Source organism: Rana temporaria, chromosome 2 (genome assembly GCF_905171775.1).
Source record: "Rana temporaria chromosome 2, aRanTem1.1, whole genome shotgun sequence".
NCBI classification, from domain to species: Eukaryota; Metazoa; Chordata; class Amphibia; order Anura; family Ranidae; genus Rana; species Rana temporaria.
In genome coordinates this window covers 440,110,984-440,134,116 of record NC_053490.1, presented here as the reverse complement: position 1 = coordinate 440,134,116, position 23,133 = coordinate 440,110,984, and the positions used below count along the sequence as shown (strand labels likewise).

The window sequence follows — 23,133 nt, the reverse complement described above, 5'->3', positions numbered from 1 at the left end:
CAGCGCAAGTTAAAGAGGAAGTAACCCCTCCCCCCAAAAAAACGGGGGGAAAAAAAAACCCTGCAAGACAAAGGCATAATCAGCTAGCATGCATAGCACACTAGCTGATTATGTATTACTTACCTCAGAACGAAGCCCCCGCAGCAGTCCACGTCTCCACCTCCGGCCGCCGACATGTTGTCCCTGAGTGACTTCCGGGTATCGTTGCGATGACGTCACTCCGCACAAAAACCGGCATATGCTGGGGAAGAAACGGCACAGAGTTTCGTTTCTTCCCGGCGCTTGCGCCGTTTGCATTTCGGGCGGACTACAAGTGAAATATCTCCTAAACAGCGCACGTGTAGGAGATATTTCCACTACCTCTAGGTAAGCCTTTTGGCTTACCTAGAGGTAGAAGTCCAAAAAGTGGGTTTACAACCACTTTAAAGCTGACCCATAGATGGGTAGAATTATGAATGAAATATTTTGGGCATAGAATGTTCTAAAAAAGTTAATTTGTCTTTCCTAATTATTAGAGGGGGTCAAATCGACATTCATTTTTATCCACAGTGATGAGGGATTTTTTTTTCCTCAAACATATTTCTAACCGTGTATGTGATTTTCGTTTGGTAAAGTTCATTTATTACAAAATCAAATGTTAAAAACTCAAGTCTTGCAAATGACATTCAAATGTTCTGAGAATTGTTGTACAATTTGCTAAGATACCTCACTTGGTTGGAACACCGTTTTCATATGCAGGCACTACTCGCATATGCGTTCGCTTCTGCGTGCAAGCTCTTAGGGACGGGGAGCTTTAAAAAAATATATAAAAAAATTGTTTTCTTATTTATTTTACTTGATTTTGTTTATTTTTACACTGTTTTAAAAAAATTGGGTAATTTTTATTTCTATTGCAAGGAATGTAAACATCCCTTGTAATAAAAAAGCATGACATGTTCTCTTAAATATGAGATCTGGGGTCAAAAAGACCCCTGATCTCATATTTACACTAAAATGCAATAATAAAAAAAATTATGTCATTTTGAAAAAATGACAACAAAAAAATGTGCTTTTTAAGATGTATGGGCGGACATTTTGACATCGCTTCCGCCCTGCTATGGTATGGAGACGGGTGTGGGCCATCTTCCCCCTCACTCGTCTCCATACCCAGCTAGGAAGAGGACCCGAACGACTCTGCCGCTACTGATGGCTCCGGTAAGTGGCGGAGGGCGTGAGAGAGCTGTGGGAGGGGAGACCACTCTCCCGCCATTAACCGTGATCTTGCAGCGAATCTGCGGCAGAGACCACCATTATAGTTTACAGGACCGGCGCCTGAAGAGATGGATATATCGGTTGTGGTGGCAGCAGCTGCTGCCGTTACCGAGATATCCCTCTTCAAAAAGAGGACGTATATAGTCATGCACTGGTCCTTAAGGCCTCGTACACACCAGCGGACATGTCCGATGAAAACGGTCCGCGGACCGTTTTCATCGGACATGTCCGCTCGGAGATTTCGGTCTGATGACTGTACACACCATCAAACCGAAATCCGCGCGGATAGAGAACGCGGTGACGTAGACAACACCGACGTTCTCTCTCGTGCGAGTTCAATGCTTCCACGCATGCGTCGAATCAATTCGACGCATGCGCGTGATTTCGGTCCGCTGGTTAGACGTACTAACCAGCAGACATGTCCGCCGGACAGCTTTCCAGCGGACATGTTTCTTAGCATGCTAAGAAACATTTGTCCGCTGGAAATCTGTCTGCTAGCCTGTACACACGATCGGATCTGTCCGCTGAAACTGGTCGGCGGACCAGTTTCAGCGGACATGTCCGGTCGTGTGTACGAGGCCTAAGTGGTTAATGACCACTGATGTAAGCCATTGTTTTTTGTTTTTTTTTAGAGACTCTTTAATGACTGACGTGGTGCTACTGAATTGGCATAAGAGCAATGTGGTGCTTACATTTACAAAGCGATCTTTACCAAGTAACTACAGACTGATTTTGTTTAATTTCTATAGTCCGGGAAAATACTTGTTGAGTTTAATAATAGACCATATAGAGAAGTTTTTGCAAGAAAGTAATATTTTAAGCAATAGTCAGCATGGATTCACAAAAGACTAAAGATGTCAAACTGGGGGAATCAATGGTGAAGGATCTGAGTGTTGTGGCAGTTCGTAATTGCACCTTCGTGGAAAAAAAAGATTGCATATACTGTATTTGCCGGGGGATAAGACAACCCCCTAATTTTCCAGCTAAAATGTTGGTTTTGGGATATATTTGCCATATAATATCACCCCCTTCCTACTAGCCATGCCTCGCCTCACCTCACTGTGCCACCGTTGCATGCCTCACTGTGCCACCGTTGCATGCCTCGATGATCCCTTACCTTATCCCTGACATGCAGAATCTCAGACCGCGGCCGTCCATTTTTCAAAAGCCGCGCCTCCTCCTTCTGCTGTTCCATGATAGGCGGAACACTCAGCTTCCCAGGAGACACTCTGTTCAGTGTTCCGCCTATCACAGGTGCCCTCTCGTCCAAGACCGGGGACGAGAGGGCATCCGTGATAGGCGGAACACTGAACAGAGGCTCTGCTGGGAAGCTGAGTGTTCCGCCTATCATGGAACTGCAGAAGGAGGAGGTGCGGCTTTTGAAAAATGGGCGGCCGCGGTCTGCATGTTAGGTTACCGGCGTATAAGACGACCCCCAACTTTTAAGAAAAATGTCATGGGTTAAAAAGTTGTCTTATACGCCGGAAAATACGGTACATTTGCTATACAAGTCATATATTGTAATTGAATGTTTTTAAAAATGAAATTTTGTTTTCAATCTGCAGAGCTGTAATTTTCTGTAAAATGCAATATGGATACCTGGAGGTGTTCTGTACACAGATGATGTGCAGAACTCCCCCCAGATATGTAATTTCCTGCTTGTGTGATTAGCTTTAAAAGGTGGGTTCAATTCCACTTTAAGACTTTGTATTGAATCGCATCTGAAAGACAAACCCAGCATTTTGAAAGCTTGTATTTTCAGTCTTCTGAGTTGGTTGATAAATGGGATCTCTTTTCTGTTTAGGAAAACCTGGCAGGCAAGCACAATGACCAAATTAACAACAGACACCCTATTGAAGAAAGGTCTTCCAAAATCCAGCCAATTGAAGAATTTAAAGACACTCAAGTAAGTTGAAATCTTAATGTGTGATTTAAAATGTGTGATTTAAAATGTGTGTGTGTGTGTGTCAGCACAACAAAAAATCTAATTGTTTTGATACCGCTCTGTAACCCATTCCCTTTAAAGATAATGCATGTACAGAAAGTATCTAGGATGGTTTTTTTTTTTTTTTTTTTTTTTTCCTTCTGTAAATTTATTAAAGCGGAGGTTCACCCTAAAAAAAAATGGGCAAAAGGGTTATTTAAAAAAAAAAAATACAAATTTTAATACTTACGAGAAATGGCTGTTACTAGGCAGATCGTCCTAATCTGCCTCTTCCTCGTCCAGTGAGGTTCTGTGTTCTCTTCCTCACGTTGCCTCCTGGGAAATGGAGGCATGCTGCCTTCTGGGACACAAAGGACAGTGTGCCCATTCACATGCGCAGTAGGAAACCGCAAGGCTTCACTGCCTGTTCCCCTTAGTGAGGATGGCGGCGCCGGGACACGATCCGAGGGACGGATCCGCCTCAGGCAGCCGACATCGCTGGCAATCTGGACAGGTAAGTGTGATTATTAAAAGTCAGCAGCTACAGTGTTTTTTTTTTTTTTTTTTTTTTTTACCGCGGGACCTCCGCGAAAGCAGTTTGGTACAACAGTGCACAATACAGTTAGCATACGTACAGATAGGCAAACTAGGATTTCTTTGACATTTCAATAGAGAGAATACATTAATTAGCCATAACTTTATGACCATCCAGCTAATATTGAGTAAGTCGCCTTTTTTCTGCTAAAAGAGCCCTGACCCATCCAGACATGGACGCTACTAGACCTTTTGAAGGTATGCAGTGGTATCTGGCACCTAGCCATCCGTAGCGGGTTCTTTTACGAGGTGGGGCCCTCCATTGATTGGACTTGTTTTTCTAGCACAGATGCTCAATTGACTCGCGGTCCATTTTGGTGCCTGTGCCTAGGTTTTAAAACATCAATTTAAAGAGCCATTCATAAATTGTGCTTTGTTGATACATTTTCTGATATAGCTTTAATTATGTAGATGCATATAGACTCATCTTTAATTTCTAATGTAGATTATTTGGCGTTTTGATTTTATTTCAGCTTGTCTAAAATGCAGCTGGAGACGAAAGATGTTGATCCACATCTCTTTTCACAAATGATAAATCTTGAAGAACTGGACATCTCCAACAACAGTCTATCTGAAGTCCCAGAAAAGATCAGCCTTCCTAAACTAAGGGTGCTGAATTTTATTGACAATCAGGTTGAGGATGTAACCAGTCTGCAACAGTTTCCTAATCTGGAGGAGGTCATGTATGAAGAAAACCTATATCTTACTGTAAGTGAACTGCTGCCTTTCTAGTAATGCCAAGCCTATCAACACGATAAAACACTGCCAGGGGTGATTGCAATGGTCAGCTTCATTTCAAAAGAAAACAAAAATTTGTCTGGAGTTGAGTTTCAGTTTATTGATTAGAAAGTCTGTTTGAAATTGCATGTTCACCTAAAGCCAGCCAAAGACGGTTCAAATCTCGGCCAGAACCAAGTGTGGTTAGCCTAAATGTACCCAAGTTGGTCTTTGGTACAACCATCCTGTTGAATTTTACGCATGATTATTGCTAGTGGCTGTTACAGCTGCTAGCAATAATCACTGTGTTCTCTCTGCAAGAATGGCTTTCCCCGGGAACTGCATACAGTTAAGGACTTCTGATATTACTCTAATGCCCCGTACACACGATCGGAAATTTACGGTGGCCTAAAATCCGATGGAATTTTCCGTCGGAACTCCATTCAAGCTGTCTTGCATACACTCTGTCAGACCAAATTCCGACCGTCCAAAATGCGGTGACGTAAAACACTACGATAAGCCGAGAAAAATTAAGTTCAATGCTTCCAAGCATGCGTCGACTTGATGCTGAGCATGCGTGGGTTTTTTCTCCGTCGGAGTTGCACACAGACAATAGGAATTTCCTATCTGTGTTTTTTTTTCCCATCGGGAAAAAAAAGAAAACCTGTTCTATTTCTAAACACCGACGGGAAAAAAGGTCCGATGAGGCCCACACACGATTGGAATTTCAGATGAAAAAAGTCCATCTGACTTTTTTCATCGGAAATTCCGATCTCGTGTACGCGGCATTACTTGCCTGATTCGCATATTTAATATCATTATACAGGATTTATATAGCACCAACAGTTTACGCAGTGCTTTACAGCTTGAGGGTAGACAGTACAAATACAATACAGTAGGAATCGGAGGGCCCTGCTCGTTGGAGCATATTTGTTTTGGATCTGTAACACTGATTAAAGAGGTTCAAAGGGCTGGGTGTTTTTTTTTTTTTTTGCCTTAATGCATTCCCTGCATTTAAGGGAAAAACACCCCACTAACTATTCCCCTTACTCCATCCTAAAATGCTGTGAGTGAGGGGCTAAGCCACATGTCTTTGGACACAGGCAGCGTGGCTTGGAAGCCAGCCCATAGGTGTGTCACCATAGCAAGTGGCTTGTTATTGAGATATAGAGAAAAGACGGAGCCTGGAGCATCAACCGGGTACCCCAGAGGAGTAGGTTCGGGGCTGCTCTATGCAAAACCATAGCACAAAGCAGGCAAGTATAACAAGTTTTTTGTTTTCATTTAAAAAAAAATCTAGGCTTTACATTCACTTCAATTGAAGCTAGACGATCAACATAATGGTCCATTCATATTTTCAGAAGGAGGTTAGCAGTGGCAATGTTTTTTTTTTTTTTTTTTATATAGCCGTACAGGATGCAGAGCCTGAATAAGCACTCTCCTGGGACCCGCTGCCACCATGTACTTTAGCCCAGTGGTCATCAACCCTGTCCTCAGGGCCCACTAACAGGCCAGGTTATATCACCTGTAATGTATTTCAGTTATGTTGCAAACCTGGCCTGTTTGTGGACCCTGAGGACAGGGTTGAGGACCACTGCTTTAGCCCATGGAAATGAATTAGAAGATGCGGCTGTACGTAGTTATGAATCAGGGTTGTGTAAAGCGCACACACACACGAACGTATGCTCCTAACACAGGTAGTGGGGTTAATTTACTAAAGGAAAATTTACTGTGCACTTGCTTCAAAACTTTGTAAATGGGGTAAAGCTTCACTTTGCAAAGAATACTCAATCGCATGCAAGGAAAATAAAAAACAGCATTTTTTGCTTAATCTCAGATCTAGAGCAAATGCACTTGAAGTGCAAAATATATTTGGCTTTAGCAAATCAACCTTCCTGTGTGTTTAAAGCATGCGTCAATGAGGGTGCTTTGTGCAACCCCCAGTGCATAATCATGTACAGCCATATCTTCTAATTCTTCTCTAATTGTGGCTGGGAGGTCTGTGCTATCCGTGTGTATGAAGCATAAAAGGTTTATATTCTTGAGCTCCTGCTTACAAATGCTACATTTCCTATCCTAGCTAAGTACTGGATTAATTAACACTTTTTTTTGTTCCAGCTTTCAGTATATTGAGCACTTTTATGATTGTTTTTAATGTTTCTTACCTAATTTAGGTCAGCGATAATTACAAGGTGTTCTGTCTTCTACCTAAACTGCGACGATTGAATAATAAAGATATAACATCTCTGGCTAATCATGTCCGGTTTGTCAACCACAGAGAATTAACCTCCAGGGTAAGTGCACTGCTCCTAGAAAACAGCAGCTAGCAATAGGCCAACAAGGGCATAGAAAAGATCATTTGCTTTAGACTAAGAATATACACCTATGTTTGAAGCTGAATTCTAACTTTCTTTTTCATGTAAACTGAATGGAATGATCAATGCCAGCATAGATCATACCTTTTGTACCATGTTACTCTGTTGTTTGGGGATCCCCTAGTATTTTGGATTTAGTTGTGACTTTGCATCATGTGACACTCTATATCCCTTCCACAGCCACTTCCTGCATTCCCTTTTATAGTCTTTCAGACTAATGATGTAACTTCCTTCACAGTTCTGGTGGGTGGGATTGAATACATCAGGTTGAGGTTGATTAGACTAATTGGCATTCAATTCTGCCCAGTCACACCTTCAGGAAGAGTCCCACCTCACAGATCACAGGATTATTCAGGAAGGAAACGCCTTCATACACAGTCTGTTCTGAAAGCTAGCTGTGCTGCTGCTGTTGGGCAGGATTGAATGAATCGCAATCAAAATTCAGTCCTGCCCAGTTAAGTATGCTGACCAGTATAAACAAGGAGAATCCTGCCCTGCTTGCTATTAATTGATTAATTTACATATAAAGGAAATGCCTTCCTAATAACCCCCCATAGCCCTACCTCTGTAGTCTTGCAGTAAGTCATTATTCTTTGTTATGCTGCAAGACCGGAGTGACACATGTGGAGGAAGAATACATTTGCACCTTTCACCGCCCACATGAAGCCCCAGAAACATCCACATTAAGGTCCAGTTCAGACCAGACGCATTTCAGTGTGCTTTTTTCCATGCAAACAATGGCTCTAGTTCACACCATGCAGTCAGTTTCTGCACCATTGGAATACATGGAAAACACTGTGTATGCATTTTGGTGCAGAAAAAAATGTGCACGGAACTGCATCTGGTGTGATCTGACCCTAACCCTATTATTCACCCACCTCAATTCCCAGTCCTGGTACAAATGACTCCTATAGCCTGCCTCGGAGCTACTGAGGCTCAAAGGATCATGGGACATGTATTAGGACTGGAAAAGCAAAGAAAACAGGAACTTAGACCTGCAACCAGAGGAGGGATGACATCACAGAAATCTGCTATATACAGCTAAAGGATGCAAGTTGCACATAAACTGACAGTGGGGTTATAATTAATTTACATGCACAATGCATCTGTTTTGGGGAGGAAAAGCTGAAGCTCTTCTTAAACCGCTTGCCGACCAGCCGTCATCATTGTAGTGCGGGAGGTCGGCACGTTCCTGCAGACCGTCATAGCTGTACGTCAGTGCCTTTTAAGCAGGGATAGCAGACGCCCGCTGTAGGGGTGCCGATGCGCGATGGTTGCGGTCACGTGTGATCGCCGGCACGACCACGCAACTGTCAGTTAAAGCGATGCAGTGCAGTATTGCAAAAAATGGCCTGTGATTGGGCAGCCAAATCTTCTGGGGCTGTGTGTGTGTGTGTGTGTGTGTGCGTGTGCGTGTGTGAAAAAAACGCACAAATCCCTGTTCTGTGAGCTGAGGAGAGAGCGAGAGAGAGATTGTGTGTTCCTAGCTAGTAGGAACACACAATCTGTCATCTTCTCTAGTCGGTCCCATCCCCCTACACTTAGAACACACACAAGGGAACGCGGTTAACTCCTTGATCGCCCCCAGTTTTAACCCATTCCCTGCCAGTGACATTTACACAGTAATTGGTGCATTTTTATAGCACGGATTGCTATATAATTGTCAATGGTCCCAAAAATAAATAATAAAAATTCCATAAATCTATCCCCCATTTTTTAGACGCTATAACTGTTGCGCAAACCAATCAATATACGCTTATTGCGATTTTCACCTAAAATTTGTAGAGAAATACATATCGGCCTAAACTGAGGAAATTTTTTTTTTTTTTTTATATAAAATTTTTGCTATAATAAATATCCCCAATTTTATATAAAAAAAAAAAAAAAAAAACACACCCCACAATATTTTGTACTTTTTTGCTATAATAAATATCCCCAAAGTACAAAATATTGTGGGGTGTGTTTTTTATTTTTTTTTTTTTTTATTTTTTTTTTTACATTTTTTTTTAAAGCGCAGCAAATAAAAACCGCAGATATTTGTGGGTGGGGGGGGGGGAGATGTCAGTTTTGTTTGGGTACAGCGTCACACGACCACGCAATCGTCAGTTAAAGCGACGCAGTGCAGTATTGCAAAAAATGGCCTGGTGATTGAGCAGCCAAATCTTCTGGGGCTGAAGTGGTTAAATATTCAAGCTGAATTTTAATCTGCCTTACCTAATTCCTCTTTTCACCTCCTAATGCCTTATGTTAGCCCTAGGTCTCTCTATGCTATGCTAGCAGGCTAAAAGGGGGAAGGGCAGGAAATAAGGTAGGCTGGGGAGGAAAGATGTAGATGATGCTGGACATCGTCCTGTCAGGAAATAATGCAGGCTCTCTCTGACTCGCTGGAGAGTAGGCAGTTTCAGTACCCTGTACAAGACTGAAAAGTAAGGCTAGAATTCAACTGTAAGCTTTTTTTAATCATTCATATAAAACACTGTCGTGCTACAGAGATGCAGCAGCTGATTATTTTTTTTGTAAGGATATGTTTTTTCATGTTGTTGTCTCTTAGGTCAAAACCTACTGGGAGAAGAGCTACAAGGACAAGTTGCCTGATAAGCCCACCCCAGCCATGATTAAATCTGTCAGTAAGGAGTTTCTGAAGACAGTGGTAAATCATGTGAAGTATGGTCCCAACTCTCTCAAAGACTTTACCAAGTGGAAAGTAAGACTTAATAGATTGTTGGTTGCTGATGTTTATCCTAAATCAATTTACAGTAAAACCTTGGTTTGAGAGTAACTTGGTTTGAGAGCGTTTTGCAAGACAAGCAAAATGTTTTTATTAATGTTGCCTTGATATACAAGCGATGTCTTAATATAAGAGTAGCGTCATGTCACAACTGAGTATAAAAGAGGAGAGGAGCCTCTAATGCTGCGTACACACAATCGGTTTGTCTGATAAAAACGGACCGTTTTCATCAGACGAACCGATTGTGTGTGGGCCCGATCGTTTTTTTATCCATCGGTAAAAAAACGTAGAACTTGTTTTAAAATGATCTGATGGTTAAAAAACCGATAGAAAAAAACGATCGTCTGTAGGCACGTCCAACGGTTAAAAATCCACGCATGCTCAGAATCAAGTCGACGTATGCTTGGAAGCATTGAACTTAATTTTTCTCAGCACGTCGTCGTGTTTTACGTCACCGCGTTCTGACCCGATCGTTTTTTTAACTGATGGTGTGTAGGTACGACTGATGAAAGTCGGCTTCATCGGATATCTGATGAAAAAATCCATCAGACCGTTCTCATCGGATGAACCGATCGTGTGTACAGGGCATAAGTGTAGCAATATGGTTACATTTAATGAAGGTACAACATTTAGCAACTTATTGCTACGCTTAGAGGCGCCTTTCTTCTCTTTTTATACCCTGTAAAAAAATGCTTTGATATACAAGTGCTTTGGATCACAATCATGTTTCTGGATCGAATTATGGTTTTACTGTATAAAGAAACAGGTTACAATCTGTTGTCTTGAGGCCATTCGTTTTTGGCTTCAGTCAATAAGAAGTTATTGTTTTTTTTATTTTGTCCATCAAGCTCTTTGCCTGCCTATCTAGTGAGGAACATACAGCTGACATAAAAACACTGGGCACTTTCCGTTTTCCGTTTAATCTAGCTTTCTTTTTACTTGTCAAACAGGTGAATATAATTGCAGAAGAATTAATTTCTTCATTGTTGTGTAATAAGAAAAAGGATGCAGAGCCACAACCTGAACCAGTATCTTCAAATGATGATAATACAGAGGTAAGCACAAGCCAGTTCTTTTTTTTATTTATTTATTGCCGATTTAAAATACTTTACATTCCCTTTTTAATTATGATTGAAATTTTGTGTTTTCTTTCCTAAAGATTCTGATAACTCCTGGTAAGAAAAGGCGTACTGGTGAATTAGACCTTGCATTAGGAACTCCTACAAAGCACCTCCGGACAAATGATGTGCTCTCACTTGCTTTAACACCTACAAGGTCATCCTCTAAACTTCAGGAAAGCCCACACAGATCTTCACCATCCAGAAATAAACCAAATTTTCCACTTTCTCCATTTAAGAATAAATCAAACGTTACACCCGTTAAGGAACCTGCTAAGCGTGGCATGTCAACACCTCAAAAAATCAATCTAAGGAGCACACCATCACAAAAAGAACCCGATGAGAAGAGATCAGTAGACCATGGGAGACAGAAGAGGGAACTAAAAAAAGTAAGTGCTGGATTTTTTTTTTTATTGTGTCTTTGTAAGGAAAGAAGTACCTATCACTTCCAGACTGAGGTGAAGCCATTATGGTGTCTGACTCTCTGCATATCAGTTCTTTTTTTTTTGGAAGACACCTGTATGGGTTTTTGGGCTTCATTTGCAGCCCTCATCCACTATGAGTTCCATGTTGGCTAGATAAAACATTGTAATTGGTTTTTGAACAAATTTACAACTACAAATGGATAATGTCCTATATAGAGTGTATTTAGGACTTAAAGCGGAGTTCTGGGCTATAGCTGCTGACTTTTTAATAAACGGCCACTCGCCTGTCCCACGGTCCAGCGATGCGGCCGCACGGAGGCCAGCTCCTTTCCTCGGCACCTGCATTGGAACTGTGGGCTTCCGGCCATGACAGCTTGTGGCTTCATGGCCGGGCGTGCACTGCACATGTGCGAATCACGCTGCACACTCGGACTGGATAGGCGATATTTTGGGACCTGTCACGTGTCCCAGGAGATCGCTTGGAAGGAGGGGCCGCCTAGGGGGAGAGGAGAAGTTGCCAAGGAGGAAGTGGGACAGGAAGTCCCCTTAAAAACAAAGACCCCCCACCAAAAAATAAAATAATTACATGCCAAATGTGGCATGTAAGGGGGCAAGGAGTACTTGAAGCAGAAGTTTCCTCTTTTGGGTGGAACTCCGCTTTAAGTCAATATTGCTAATCTGCTTTTATTGCAGACAGTTTCAACCTGCCCAATAAATGCAACCCAGAGAGGAAGGTGATAGCGATCCAGTGGATCCGCTCTGACTGGGTTGGTATTGAAGTGTGTAAAAAAAAAAAAATTGCTTGATTCAGACCTGCCTTTTAAATAGAATGACCTATGAGGCTTGTGGTGGTCCCCAAAATTGTAACAAAATATGGTTTAGGTGGGTGGATTCAGAAGAGACCCTGGACACCAAATAAATTATGCATGGTGGATCAGGTCACATGTCCGGCATTTGACCCTTGGGTAGAAGATGGTAATTGCTTTTACTTATACTTTGATTTACGGTTCACTGGGCTTACTTGACTTGAGACATGCAATGCGGGGATCTCTCCTCTTCCATTTCATGCAAGAAATCAAATGCACTTTTATTTTTGTTCAATTTAGAATATTGCAGTTTGTTTTCTTTGTATTACGTTATACATATGGATGTCATACAACTAAGAACGCTACAGAACTTTCATGTGTATTTAAGCAGCAAGATTTAATCTGGCTGTGAGATACCATACTCTTGTTTAACTTGATCTTTTGCTAACACATTCCTTATTTGACTGTGTAATGTCTCTCTATAAGCTCTGTAACACATGGAATGTATCTATTCACTTGTGCAAAGAACGTACTTGTCATGTGTAGGGTTGCACCGATTCCACTTTTTTATTTTATTTTTAAGACCGAGTACAAGTATCAATACCCCCCCCTCAAAAAAAAGTACTCGTCGATACTGATTACTTTTAATTTAATCTCATGTGACAGTGGCACTAATATGCAACACTGATAGGTGGCACTGAGGAGGTGTGGCATGTCAGTAGTGGGAGGGTGAGGAGGAGAAGCGGCTCTCAGAAAAGCTATACAGGGAGATCGAAACTTGTAACTGCCCCCATCGCTGCACCGATCATCTACTAGGCTGCCCGCCCCTGCTACACTGAGGATGCCTGGTGTACTGGCCTCCTGCCAAGTATCGGGTCAAGCATTGGAGCATTTGCACAAGTACTTCTGCAAATGCTCGGTATCGGTACAAACCTAGTTATGTGTATGGCAAATAAAACCCCTTTAAAAAAAAAAAAAGATAGTCAGTACTCTGAGGTGGATTTAATTTAAATCATAATTTTTAAAGAGCAACTGTCACCTGTCCTGTAGCGGCTCTTCCTCTGACCTGCTGTTGACTCACCGACAGTCCCGTTCACTTTAATGGGACTGCTGGTGATGCTGCAGTGACACAACAAGGTGAGGGACGTGGCAGCAGCAGGTGAGTGGATGCCCGCTAACAGGCGCTGCCATGATGGATCTGAAATGACGGGTGCTCTTTAAATGTAAGGACTTATTCTTGGTGGTAGTTAAAATTAAACAAAATGAAGGTTTCCTATTTAGAATAACAAGCTGTCAGATTAGTTAATTGGCGATATCAGAACCGATTCAATCATACAGTTTTTAGTGTATTTTGATTTGAAAAACAATGGGATAAAGGAAAATTCCTGAACTTTGTTTTATCTCATGGTTACTGTAAAATTGTGTGAATGCATCAATGCAGTGCATGTTATCTCAGCATGCAGAGCTTGGATTCATTGAATGAGTAAAAAAAAAATGTAAACATTGCAGAATATGCAGCCTGATGCTACATAACTAAGCTCCATTTCTTTCAATCTTCTTTTATTGTTTTTTTTTTTTAGCAAAGCAAGAGTATACAGAAACCTAGGAGGCATTCCTCTGGTTTAAATCAGTCAATACATAAGTAACAGTATTATCTTCATAACAATTCCTTTAGAAAAAATAAAAACAAAAAGTAAAGGGGAAGTGGATCTCTTTTGGGGGAAGAAAAGAGGCTCATAATATGTTACATTATCTCTCTTCCTATACTTGTTCCTTCCATGCTACCCCAAATCTACTTTGTTGGTCCGCTCCCCTAATACCATTTTGCCCTCCTTCCCTTTTGCCACCTGTCCGACGGGAAATCCATATCCCGTCGGGCTTGGGGCAACTAATCTGTTCCTCCTGCCTTACCTCCCCTATACCCCCCCCCCCCCCAACTAAACAAACAAGCCCCAAAAAAAAAAAAAAAACAAAGAGAGAGAAAAAACAAAAAAATAAAAAAATAAATAAAAAAAAGCTCATTATTCCTCCCCCCAACAGGTCCCCCCGCGTCCACCCCTCCCTCAATCCGCATCCATCAAGGCCTTTCCCTCCTCCGAATATCTAAATATGTTCCACTCTGCCCATGTTTCTAAATATACCCTCCGTTTTTGCCTAGAGGTCCAAACCAAATCCTCCATTCTGTTCAGACTTTCAACTCTATTAAGCCACATCCTTATAGTTGGAGGGGATGTCTGCTTCCATGTCCCTGGTATGCATGCTCGGGCAGCATTTAAAAGGTGGCAGGTCATTGTTCTCTTATATCGTCTTGCTGACATCTCTGTATCTTGCAACAGATAAAAAGACCATTCGTCTGGTAGCTGCGTCCCACTAAATCTCTGTGTTATTTCCCGGACCCTACCCCAATAGTTTAAAATCTTAGGGCAGGCCCAGAAAATATGCATTAGGGTTCCTCCCCTCTTCCCACACCTCCAGCATCTATCTACCATGTCTGGATAGCACTTGTTCAATACCTCCGGTGTCCGGTACCACTGTGACAGGACTTTATAGTTCATCTCTTGTGTCTTTACACACATAGATGTTTCAAAAATATTCCGAATTATTTTGTTCTTTTGTTCATCTGTAAAAGGTCTCCCCAGTTCACGCTCCCATTTATGGAAGAAGGGTATCTGAAATTCCTCTGTTGGGGTATTCAGTAACTCTCTAATTCTCGATAAAGGGTGCCGTAGGGTCCCTCCCCCGCTGCAGTACCTCTCAAACCTTGTCAAAGTTCGCCCGTAACTAATTGGGGATTTCAAGGTGTTAAAATAATGTTGTAATTGTAAAGACCGCCAAAAATCGAGTTGATAGGGTAGCTCACCCGATATCATCTCCTGTCGAGTAGTCCAGGCCCCCTCCTTCAAGAAGTGCGAAGCCTGGAACCACCCCTGCTCTATTAATTTACTAAATGGTCCTTTCATCCAGCCTGGTTTAAACTGTGGGTTTCCCAAGATTGGGAAAAGTGGTGAATCATCCGTTGATAGTATCCCTCTAGCAAATAGGTCCCACCCTTCGGGTGGCTCATAAGCTATCAACGGGTGTTTCTTGACATCATTTGGGAGCCCCTGGTAACACCATGCTGCCCTCTGCAGTATACAGTCGCACTGATCTTGCTCCAACCCTGGCCATAGCTTGTCCCCTACGTGTCTGCTCCAATCAACAAGTCGACATAATAACGCCGCCTGGTAATATCTATAGATGTCTGGGGCCGCTATTCCTCCATCCCGTTTGGCTAATGACATTACCCGAGCCTTAATTCTTGGGCGTTTATTCGCCCAAATAAATCTATTAATAAGGGACTGTGTTTGCTTAAAAAAGGATTTCGGTATTGCGACCGGGAGTGTCTGAAAGAGGTACAGATACTTGGGCAGCACACTCATTTTGACGATACTGGATCGCCCAAACCACGAATGGAACCCCCTCTGCCATCCATCCAGGAGGACCCGTATTTTAGACAGTAAAGGTACATAATTAAGTTTAAAAACTTGTGTTAGGTCCGCCGGGATGGATGTGCCCAAATACGTGAGGGAGGTATCTGACCATCTAAATCTGTACTTTAATTTCAATAACTTTAAATCTCTCCCTGGGATCGCCACTCCCATTGCCTCCGATTTATCATAGTTAATCTTAAAATTTGACCACTCTCCATATTCACTCAGTTCTTGTATTAGATTGGGGAGGGATTCCATTGGGCTAGTTAAACTAAACATCATGTCATCCGCGTATGCTGAACATTTGTACTCTGCACCTCTCAAAGACACCCCTTTAACACCGTTATTCAACCGTATTTTACTCAGAAGGGGCTCCACTGTCAGAGCAAATAATAACGGCGAGAGAGGACATCCCTGCCTTGTCCCATTAGAGAGTTTAAAGGGTGACGACAAAACTCTATTTACTCTAACCTGCGCCTCTGGATGTGTGTAGCTACTTGCAATCCATTGCAACATCTTTCTACCGAACCCCATGTGTCTCAGCACTGCAAACATAAATTGCCAATTTATCCGGTCGAATGCTTTTTCTGCATCCGTCCCTACAAAGACACATGGGGTTCGGGAAGCGCTAACCAGATGGATCAGGTTCATAGTCTTAACCGTGTTATCTCGGGCCTCCCGCTTCTGCACAAATCCCACCTGGTCTTTATGGACAAGTCCTGGTACATTATGTTGGACCCTCCCTGCTAGGATCTTAGCAAAGAGCTTCAAATCTTCGTTCAACAAAGAGATCGGTCTGTAACTCCCCCTTTGGGAGGGATCCTTTCCTTCTTTAGGAATAACCACTATTACCGCTTTTAATGAGTCGGGGTGAAAAGTGCCCGATTCCCCTAAATCATTAAACATTTTTATCATATATGGGCCCAGCTCTGGTAAAAAGGCTCTATAATACTGGATGGTATATCCGTCCGGCCCGGGTGCTTTCCCCCCTTTCCCCTTCTTCACTGCCTCCTGTAGTTCCTCTAATGTAATGGGTTTTTCCATCTCTTGGCTCATTTCTGGCGTTAAACTCTGGATGCCCGAGGAGGTTATATAGTTATCCATTCCCACCCGGTCCTGTGAATTTGTTTGTAGGTTGTATAGGGAACTATAATATTCTCCAAAACTCCCTGCAATTTCTTTAGGTAACACCGTTTTCTCTCCACCTGTCCCCTGAATCATTGGAATGTAGGTCTTAATCTGTTGTTCCTTTAGTAAATTTGCCAGTTGTTTTCCACTTTTGTTCCCGAATTCGTAGTTCTGCCTTTTACCACTTTGTATGGCCCTTTTAGCTCTATATAAAAGTATTTCTGAAATCTGTCTACGAGCCGCCCGTAAGTCCCGTTCTAACTCTGGAGTGGGGTACTGTTTATGTCTTGTTTCCAGATCTACAATTTCTGTCATTAAGGTTGTTACCTTTAGTTCCCTTTCCCTCTTGATCCTTGCCCCATGCTTCATCAGGACCCCCCTTATTACCGCCTTGTGGGCCTCCCAAACCACTCCCAGATTACAATCCGAGGTCTCATTAGTCTCAAAATACCACTTTATTTCCCTCCGTATCTCCTCTAAAATAGGCTCCACCTGCAGTAAACTCTCGTTCAATCTCCATGGTCCAGGCCCCAGGGACCGGGAGTCTGCTAACGCGTACCTCAAAGAAATTGGGGCGTGATCTGTCCACGTAATCTCCCCTATTCCAACCTCTTTTACCGAGTGTAACTGGTTATGTGGAATAAAATAGTAATCTATGCGTGAATAACTCTTATGTGGGATAGAGTAATAGGAGTAGTCTCGTTCCCCGGGGTGCATCAATCTCCATACGTCTATTAATCTCGCCTGTTGTAACATATGTTGAATTTGTTTCCTAGTACCCCCCGTGACTGAGGATCCACCAGTTGATGTATCTACCTTTGGGTCTAATGGCATATTCAGGTCTCCTCCCATCAACAACTGACCTTCCCGAAAACCTGCCAGATCATCCAAGAACTTTTTCAAGAAACTATCTTGTTGTGTATTAGGGGAATAAAAGGTGGCCAGAGTAGTTACCATGCCTGCTATAGTCCCTTTCAACACTAAATACTTCCCCCCTGGGTCCACCAGTGATTCTGTAAATAACCACGGGGTGTTTTTTGAGATCAGAATAGAAACTCCTCCTCTTTTGGCCTCTGGGTTCGTCGCATGATACACCCATGGAAACGATCCACTTGCCAGATAGAACGGCCCTCCCGTTTTAAAATGGGTCTCTTGTATCAAAGCAATATTACTTCCCCTTTTTTTCAAGTCTTGTACCAAAATCTTCCTTTTTTCGGGTATATTTAAACCCTTGACATTTATTGATATCACAGCCAGGGAATCCATCTCCTAGTCAGTAAGGTACCCGTGGAAACGGATCAAGTCACAACCTGGGAGTCCGCGGGGGGGACGAGGGGGGCGAGGAAAAGAAAAAAGAAAAAGTAAAAAGAGAGATAAAACAAAAAACAAAAAAACAAAAAACCCACCCCTTCCCTACTCTATTTGATATCAACGAACGGCGAGGAGGAGATCATAAACCCCCCTCCCCTTCCTCCGGAGATATCTATAAGCCACTGCTTTTACACTCGCTATACCCTATGAGTGTTGACCTAGTAGGGGAACTTCACCCGCGCATTTCCCGGTGAGGGAACTCCCCGCAGCTCCTTCCAACCACTGAAAAAAAACTAGTTGACTAAACTCCCCGAGGGATCAAAACTTGCTCCATAAAAAGAAGAGAGGGAAAAATAGATGGGAGCGGCCCTGGAGGAAGGAGAAAGGAAGAAAAAAAATAAAAAATCTTCCTTCCCTTCCCCTTGAAAAAAAAAAAAAAGAAAAAGGAGGGATGGCCCAACGGCCCCCCCCCCCCCGGCAACTAAGCTCCATTTCATGCTGAATAAACTTTATTAATGTATCTTAAATAGAAAACTATCTTTTTTTTTTTTTTTTTTTTTGAAAATGCTTTGCAAAAGCTTGCTGTACACATTGCTCTTATACAAGCTAAAACCCTTGTGAACAAGGTCTTTGAGCCTGAGTCACATGGTTGATATTAAATCTGCTGTGAAGGCGGGGAGTCAATTCCCTGTCAGGTTTTTATTGTTTTGTGTCCCTGCTGGGGAGATTGCTCCTCTCTATTATCACTAAGGCTAAAACTGAATTTTTAAGTTTTTACCTAAACAGGAAGTGAGCAAGAAGGGGGAGAGTGGGACTTTATATGAGGTCATGACTAGGTAGAGTCATGCAGCTCCATCCCTGTCATTTGAACAAAAAACGCTACACTGCGGCGGTAAACTGCAGTGATGCATATGGGGGGTAGGTGGGACTTTAGATGAAGCTCATGATGACAAAGAACATAAATGGTGGCAATATAAATAATTGAATGTTTTGTTTACATACACTTAATTCCATATACAGAAACTGCACCTATAACATGGCGCCAATCTCTGACTGAGCAATCACTGGTACTTATACAGAAACAAGTCTCCTACGCTCTGGTATTTTCGGAAAGTGCTATGGGGTGGTGTAGTTCAATTAAAAGATATCTTCTAGAGTCTTGCAGCCCTCCTCAGAATCGTGGGAATTCATAAAACTACAAAAAAGAGAAAAGAACGGAGGGCGCACCGACCTAGTGTGATACTGATAAAGTGAATTTATTCAAATGTTAAAATCAATCATTATACTCAAAATGTGGAGTTTAAAATCAGGCTTTAAAAGACAGTGCAGCAGATATCCAGCAACATCAGTGGAAACCGATAATCACTTGAACCAACAAACGATGTTACAGCTGATGCGTTTCAGGGGCGTACCCCTTTCTTCAGAGCTGAGTGGTCTGCAGTGCTCCCTCGCCGTGGTGCTTGTGGAAATATATATACACATGTGCACAGATATGCATGTGCTGATAGGTCAGGGTCGTGGATTGCTCCTCCCACAAAGGAGGGGGGGCTCACCTGAGGCACCTCCCCCACACTCCCCTCTACCTCTCAGAGCACCTATACCTCCCAGGGAGCACTGCAGACCACTCAGCTCTGAAGAAAGGGGTACGCCCCCGAAAAGCGTCAGCTGTAACATCGTTTGTTGGTTCAAGTGATTATCGGGTTCCACTGATGTTGCTGGATATCTGCTGCACTGTCTTTTAAAGCCTGATTTTAAACTCCACATTGTGAGTATAATGATTGATTTTAACATTTTGAATAAATTCATTTTATCAGTATCACACTAGGTCGGTGCGCCCTCCGCTCTTTTGTCTTTTTTGTAGTTTTATGAATCACTGGTACTTGACATGCTTAACAAACATCAATATTCATGGTAATTAAAGAGGGGAAGTCAGTGTTGTTTACTAACGTCTAATTTGCCAATTGTATGATGTGGATTTATATATTAGAAAAAAGGAATGAGTATGGTCTCTTTTATACTAAGAGTATAAGAAGTAAATATGTGCCTTCATCCCAATTAGTATGTAAAATAAGGAGACCTAACTAATTAAGACACCATTGGCTGCTTGAAACCAAATATTTGTCACCAATTAGGTCAAGGGGAAGGGGAAAAGGGGATTTTGGGGGGGACTATTCACGGCACTGGTTAAACACAGTATAATAAAAATAACAAGTATTTATTGAACATAAAACAGGTATCATAAAGCAACATTTAAAAACAATCCCCACATTGCACAACAGTAAGTTATACACAAACTATATCTGCATGTAAGGAGTTGATCGCCTCGACCGGTTTCGCGGTAGTGTACCGCTTCTTCAGGAGGGGGTTTGTCTACAAGATATGCATAAAACATATAAATATACAAGCAAGTTTATACAGTAGTTGTAAACATTTTATAACATAATCCAAGCAGCATGCCATATAATGGAGTGAAAAACTCACCCAGACTGGTCAATTGATCGAGCCAGGAACCCAGTTGAAAACCTTCTTTGGCGCAAGGAGGGGGATATATTTATTTAGAACGGGCTCTATTAAGGAATAAAATTGATAATTTCATATGTAGCGAGGTGGTCAGTTATTTAATAGGGTGGGGATCACCGTGGAGTGTGTGGGAGTGATATATCACAGTGGCAAAGGTTGATTAAGGAGAGTGAAAGATTGGGAGTGGAATGAAAGAAGGGGGGTATGGGGGGAAGGGGGCGGGGGATGGTAATGGGGCAAGGGAGGGAAAGGGGAGGGACAGAAGGGGGGGGAGAAAGGGAGAAGAAGGGGACAAGAAAGAGTGAGGGGAGGGAGAGGGGAGAGTGGGTATATGTAGTGACACCATAAGAGTAAATTATTCTGAAAATGCTGAGATGGAAAAAGTTGTATTAAAGAAGTTGGTAGTAAAGGAAGGGGCAGGAAGAAAAAACGGGGATGGGGGGGGGAAAAGGGCCGGGATGGTTAGAGGGAGATGGAGGATGGGGACTGGGGAGGGGAAGAAAAGGGAATAGGGGGGGAGAACAAAAAGAAAGAACGGGATAGAAGAGAAAGGGGAAGGGGGGAACAGGAATTAAGGTGAGATAAAGATGAAAAAAGGAAAGGGAGGGGGGGGGGGTGGGCCAGGAAAGGAATGGGGAGGAGGGGGAAAGTGAGGAAAAATAAATAAAAAGATTGGAGTGATAAGTAATTATGTTTAGTTGTGCATACATGCAGAGTGACTGAAGTGAACGTGAAAATATAATGTTAAGGGAGTGCAAGGAATATCCAAGGAATCAAAAGTTAAAGAAACCAATCACCAAGCAATCTAATAATATTTATATAGGTAGACCCTGATGGGTCCTTACCATAGCTGTATACAAGTTCTATATACTTGATTTAACTGGGGCACAGAAAGACAGTCTCTGTCAGTCCATTCTAGAGTTTGCTCAACTGCCAGGGTATAGGCAGTGCAATGCACTGGTTCCAGCTGAGGGAATTAGAAGGCAGAGGGCCAGTTAGTCATGCAAAGCAATCAGAACAAGGGCCCAATGGATGGATAATGATCTGACTTACCATTTTCACTCCATTATATGGCATGCTGCTTGGATTATGTTATAAAATGTTTACAACTACTGTATAAACTTGCTTGTATATTTATATGTTTTATGCATATCTTGTAGACAAACCCCCTCCTGAAGAAGCGGTACACTACCGCGAAACCGGTCGAGGCGATCAACTCCTTACATGCAGATATAGTTTGTGTATAACTTACTGTTGTGCAACGTGGGGATTGTTTTTAAATGTTGCTTTATGATACCTGTTTTATGTTCAATAAATACTTGTTATTTTTATTATACTGTGTTTAACCAGTGCCGTGAATAGTCCCCCCCAAAATCCCCTTTTCCCCTTCCCCTTGACCTAATTGGTGACAAATATTTGGTTTCAAGCAGCCAATGGTGGATTTATATATGATTTGGGAGGTCATAACCCTTGTAGGCAATGGCACGTTGTGATGGTGAACAGATTGTCAAATCATTATCTATAGAACAAAGTTACGTTGATATGTATTACTTTTTGTCTGTGAAGAAAACTAATAAACACTATTGAAACCTAAAGAGGGGAAGTCCACCATATTGATATTGGGTAATATTGTTAAAATAGTAACATCTGCACATTCAACAGTCTTAGCATCCCAGTAGGGTAAAGATGGTATGGACACATATCTGGGTGGGTGTCATGGTAGCAAAGTGAAACAGTATCAAATCTTCCCCAATTGAAGGAACTGTACTAATAAAAATGTGTGTGATTTGTGTTGGAATGTATAACATGTCAGTTCATTGGCTTTTTCATATCCCTTTTCTCAGAAAGGATTTGATGTGGAGCCACTTCATTTTCTCCAGTGTCACAGTAAAAATAACAATAGCGATGATTTCCGCACCCAGCTGTGGTCCTGTGCTTTTGAGCCTGCTCTGGATTCTTCGTCAAGTAAAGGTAAGGCAGAAATGTAGTTGTAAAATTTTGGGGCCTCATGGCACAGGGGTGCCTGGGGTTGTAGAATGCATACAGCTGCCTATAGAAATCAATTGCAGAATGAGGCTGTACACGCACAGTCTGCGTCGATGGGAGTACATCTGTACATGCGAGTATGCAAGTACCAGCATATAACCAACTTACCCACCCCAAGTACAGCTGCAGCTTATAATTGTTTCCTGTGGATAGATTTATCATAGAGCCCCAATGGTACTTCTGCATGAGGCTTAAATTGCAGTCAGTCAAAACAATATAGTATAAAAAATGCATGCAAGTAATGCATGTAATGATAGTATTCAGCTAATTCCTTTTTTCAATTGTACTTTCTTTGAACATTTGATGGGGGACACAGATCTCAGGGTATAAGCCATGCTCTTATTAGGATTAGGAGCATTGCTTTTCTTTTCTTCCATTTCTTTCTTTTTTTTTTCTTTTTTCTTTCTTTCCAAAATGTGGTGTTTTCTTCACATGGAACGGGGATTTTGAGTAACCATAAGGGACTTTTTACATGGCTGTCTTCAGTTCAGTCATGTTTTTTCCTAGCAAAAACAAATTAATACACATTCAGTTTACATCAGTTTGCAGTTTAGTTCGGTTTACATCCCTAAATTGGTGATGGTTTATTAGTCAGTTGCAGCAATATATCCTTCTTTTAGGAAACCCCAAAAAAGATTTAAACAATTGGCATAATAATAAGAATAAAGGGTAACTGTTATGAGCACTACTGGCAGCGTTTTAAAGTGCTCCAATACTTGT

General features: G+C 42.1%; 1 protein-coding gene across 2 annotated transcripts in view; it reads left to right on the top strand.

Moving 5' to 3' along the window:
• The window catches only part of LRWD1 (leucine rich repeats and WD repeat domain containing 1), a 40,826-nt gene that overhangs the window by 4,482 nt on the left and 13,211 nt on the right, over positions 1 to 23,133 (top strand). For both annotated transcript variants that reach the window (XM_040338407.1, XM_040338406.1), the window contains exons 2-8: positions 3,056 to 3,157; positions 4,243 to 4,477; positions 6,661 to 6,780; positions 9,413 to 9,565; positions 10,540 to 10,644; positions 10,749 to 11,096; positions 22,212 to 22,338. In XM_040338407.1, coding sequence (XP_040194341.1) covers positions 3,078 to 3,157; positions 4,243 to 4,477; positions 6,661 to 6,780; positions 9,413 to 9,565; positions 10,540 to 10,644; positions 10,749 to 11,096; positions 22,212 to 22,338 — 1,168 coding nt within the window. In that variant the 5' untranslated portion in view covers positions 3,056 to 3,077. The remainder of the gene's footprint in view (positions 1 to 3,055; positions 3,158 to 4,242; positions 4,478 to 6,660; positions 6,781 to 9,412; positions 9,566 to 10,539; positions 10,645 to 10,748; positions 11,097 to 22,211; positions 22,339 to 23,133) is intronic.